The sequence below is a fragment of the Dermacentor andersoni genome, chromosome 2 (genome assembly GCF_023375885.2).
Source record: "Dermacentor andersoni chromosome 2, qqDerAnde1_hic_scaffold, whole genome shotgun sequence".
Classification (NCBI taxonomy): domain Eukaryota; kingdom Metazoa; phylum Arthropoda; class Arachnida; order Ixodida; family Ixodidae; genus Dermacentor; species Dermacentor andersoni.
In genome coordinates this window covers 3,042,809-3,046,730 of record NC_092815.1, presented here as the reverse complement: position 1 = coordinate 3,046,730, position 3,922 = coordinate 3,042,809, and the positions used below count along the sequence as shown (strand labels likewise).

Genomic DNA, 3,922 nt, shown 5'->3' with positions numbered 1-3,922 from the left:
CCGTCCATAGGCCTCTTCCATCCGGGTAGCCAAGATGACGGCCGAACGCCTTGGGGCATTCGAAAGCAAGAGCCGTTCGCAGACATGCACGTGCTTGAAGCCCAGATCGCGGTAATACGAACCAACCCATTCATTTGCTTCCATGTGGCTAATTCTGTGTGCGTGTACTTAGCAAGACTTTTAAGCTGTCGCCTGCAAAGGGCTGAAAGAAACATAAATGTGAATAAAAAATGTATTAACGGTTCGATGCAGTGTTCTTATTTTTTAAAAGGTTTACAAGCACGAAAGTGGAGCACCAACTTACTACACCGATCAAACGCGCAGCTCAAGCACGCGAAAACATGGAAAAGTGAAGCGAGGTACAGCTCTTGAAGGCCGCTGAAACCCGCGGCTCACTGGCACTTTCCGCAGGCGACACTAGAGAGTTTTATTATAGAGTAAAATGCTTGCGTTAGCGTTAGCGTGCTCCGCACACTAACGCTTTGCGTGACGCTATTCGGTAGACTTTTAGTACAGCGTAAAAAAATGATCCTCCGCAATGCGCAAAACTTCACCGCGCCATCTAGGTGCTAGTAGACAAGCCTCCAAAGCTGACTGGCTCGCCATCTAGTCAACAGTAGTCGAAGCAGCAAACAGCGGTGCGACAACAAAACTAGCTGTTCGGATCCGCGCCTAGCCTTGGAAAGAGCCTGCGTAATCGAGCGCGGCGATCAGAGCTGGTTCTTTCGTGTGCGAGTACATTGTGTGATAAACGATGCCGTTATCTGTGTTGTGGGACAGGCACTATCTTGCAACTCTTGGGTGGGACTACATCGAGGCGCTTATGACAAGAGCACCAGAGGTGCAGCCCAGGATTTACCTCTCGCAACATGGCTTATTGAACGTTGAGGAAATGCCACCCGATGTTTTTCGACGGAACTTTCGCTTTGATAAATCTGACTTCTCTTTTCTTCAACGGGCGCTGAAAATACTAGAGGTAGTAACGAGCGCTCAAGGTGTTCACGTTCGTGGTTTGGAAGCATTGTGTATTTGCTTGAAGCGTCTGACGTACCCAAACCGACTCTGTGACCTGCACCATTTCTGCGGCCCTCACGGCAGCGTAATTTCCAGTATAAGCAACAAAGTGTTTGATCACACAGAGACTACGTTCGGCCACCTTTTGGATGACCTCACCAAGCACGAGGGACTCTCACTCAACTACTTGGACGAGCTTTCTCAGGTAAGCCAATTGAAACCAGGGAAATCTATTGTATCATCGCGAAAAAGTAATGAAAAAAAAAGTTTAACGCTGCATGTCTTTTTATCGGCGCTGTGGCGAATGACTAGCTGCAAGGAGCTTCCAACAACCTGCTGCGTACCTCGAAGTACGAGGCGATTCTAGTGTTACGACAACGGGAACACGTGCGCACATGTCTTGCGATGGTGATGGCATTACGGAACAGATGTCACACAACCTTTTGCTAGTATAATTGTTGAAAGTGTGGGTGAACGTGGTTATTACGACTTGGTAATGTAGGGCGTAACATATAGAAAAATATACCAAAACAAATGTGCATGTTCGTTTTTTTTTTGTTTTCTCTGTATTTCACGTGACTATCATTCACGTGCACTGTTATATCAGTGATTTGATTCACCAGCATATGTGAGGTCATGTGTCAAAAATTTGCTTTGCTGAGTGCCATAGAGTCTAGACGACTCCTGGTTAGATCATCAGTGTATGAATGCCCGGGATGTCTATTTAATTAAAGATATTTAAGCTCACCGAGAAGCTCCTGCACATATAAATAAATGCGCCATAAAAGTATATGAATGAGAGAGGTCTGTAGTGGACGGAATGCACAATAACTTGTCACGACATTTCAGGCCTTTAAGGACTGTTATATTTACCTTTATTAATGAGACTGTGTTTTGTTTTGTCCTTTAGGCAGTGTACAACGAAGGAGCTGATTTGCCAAACTGTTGGGCATTTATTGATGGGACTGCACGGTCCATCTGCAGACCATCCGAGCACCAACGACAATATTTTTCTGGACACAAGCGTTTGTATGTCCTAAAGTATCAAGCCGTGATGTGGGCAAATAGGCTCGTTGAGGAGCTCGACGGCCCGTGTTCAGGGAAGCGACATGATGCTGGTGAGACCACATGTGACTACATTATTTGAATACTAATCACATTAAAGCTGTATCAGTACATATATTATACAGGAGCAAAAAAGACACTCGACATGTGAAGCGCTTTGATGCACTACAAACGATGAAAGAACGAAAAATTTTTGGTTCACATTTTGTATGATTTAGGCAATCTGTATCTGCTTATTCTTTACCAATCCTCTAGAATGGTTACACTTGACTACGACACAAGAGCTGCAGCACCCTTGCACGTAGCTATATGTGTAATACTGCACTGTGCACGTGCCTGTCATTGCCTTTGTTCCTCAACATGCATAGAGCCTCACATTTTGTTACATTGCTGCGTGGATGCCTCACACTACGCATCCGCAATATTTTTTGTATACACTGTAATGAAGCTTGCAAGTGGTGTAATGAATAAACATTGCATGAGGTTTCATGTAATGAGGTTTCACATGTAATGTGAATTTCATTATGCAACATGTGAATGTGCCAGTGCCTCCACATGGCAGTCACGATGACATCAACACGATGTGACTACAAGATTTTATTAACGCTTAAATACAGCTTTGCCTCACATAGGTTCTAATATGCGCATCTGATCCGCACAATTGCTTACATGGTCCTAATGAGATGTTCTATAGCTTTGGCGCACATACCAGTGATTCAGTTATTCCATAAATAACGGAAAACTTTTGTTTCACTTCAGGCATCTTGCATGAGAGTGGCCTGTATGGCAAACTGGAGAACTTGGTCCAAGGCAAAGACTATGTCATCTATGGGGACCCTGCGTATCCTCTTGGGCCGCTTCTCATGAAGCCGCATGGTGGCGCCCACCTTACTCAAGCACACCAACAATTTAACACATCAATGAGATCAGTTAGACAACCAGTAGAGGGGGGGTTGGGGAAGGTTGTCTCACAGTTTGATTTTCTAGATTTCGAAAAGAAAACTCAAGAACTTCTGCTTTAGAATGTTACCCGCATGTATAGAGTCGCTGTCAGTCTCATGGACGGCCGTGCCTGCATGCATGAAAACGAAAGTCATTTATTAAGCTACACAGCCACCCAGCCTCCATGCTTACTTGAGGCCGGGTCTTGGCACATATCTACTTGAGCATTGCTGCCCGGCAAAGGCGACCTGCAGGTGTAGTACGACGTAGTATTGGATGTGCATTCTCTGCGAGAGGTGCTTTTTCTGAAATAAATGCATTAAATCCTTCTTTATTGTGTTAACAAATTTTTGCACAATTTCAAAAAAGGTACCCTGGTTGGCTGGGTTTGCCCGCCGCTGCTCCTCTCTTTCTTTACGATCTTCCTCCCTCACTCGAAGCTCCTCCATGCGGAGTTGGCTTTACGGCTGCAGCCGCTCCCTTTCCGGTGCCAGCCTGCTTTTTTCGAGCTCGGTTCTTTTTTCTTCGAGGGCAACTTCCTTGTCCTTGAGCGCATGTTCGTGCCTGCACCTCTTTTCCAGAATATCGTGGTCAGTAGTTTGGCCTTGTCTTCGCTTTCCTGCAAAAGATGGTTAGTGACAAACTTTGTAATATTTGAATGCACAAATTACATAAGTCAGATATGTAGATGAAAAATAAAAAAAAATGGTCTCCAGACTTCCCAAGCAAAGCTTATTCGCACACACCCTAGTGATTGTGATGAGAATATTAGTTTACATAACGCATAGAATGCAGGCTATGGCTGTAGTTAGCTTGGAAGAACACACTTTCTTTAGAGGGAGGGGTAGCTCAAGAACTATAACTCATTCTGCGGTACCTAACTGTGACCTCGCACCGAAAC

The 3,922-nt window shown here is 44.9% G+C and overlaps 1 protein-coding gene across 1 annotated transcript; it reads left to right on the top strand.

Moving 5' to 3' along the window:
* Window positions 1-711: 711 nt before the first annotated feature.
* LOC129387898 (uncharacterized) lies at window positions 712-3,351 on the top strand. Its single transcript, XM_055077631.2, has 3 exons — window positions 712-1,219; window positions 1,925-2,132; window positions 2,839-3,351. Exons 1-3 carry the CDS (start codon window positions 755-757, stop codon window positions 3,099-3,101), a joined length of 936 nt encoding a protein of 311 aa, XP_054933606.1. The 5' UTR covers window positions 712-754; the 3' UTR covers window positions 3,102-3,351.
* The last annotated feature ends 571 nt before the right edge of the window (window positions 3,352-3,922 follow it).

Excerpts from the sequence above, each read along its gene's own strand:
- LOC129387898 (XM_055077631.2), top strand. The coding sequence starts at position 755 with ATGCCGTTATCTGTGTTGTGGGACAGGCACTATCTTGCAACTCTTGGG. Across the intron at positions 1,220-1,924 it reads ACTTGGACGAGCTTTCTCAG|GCAGTGTACAACGAAGGAGC; the intron begins GTAAGCCAATTG and ends TTTGTCCTTTAG. Across the intron at positions 2,133-2,838 it reads AGGGAAGCGACATGATGCTG|GCATCTTGCATGAGAGTGGC; the intron begins GTGAGACCACAT and ends GTTTCACTTCAG.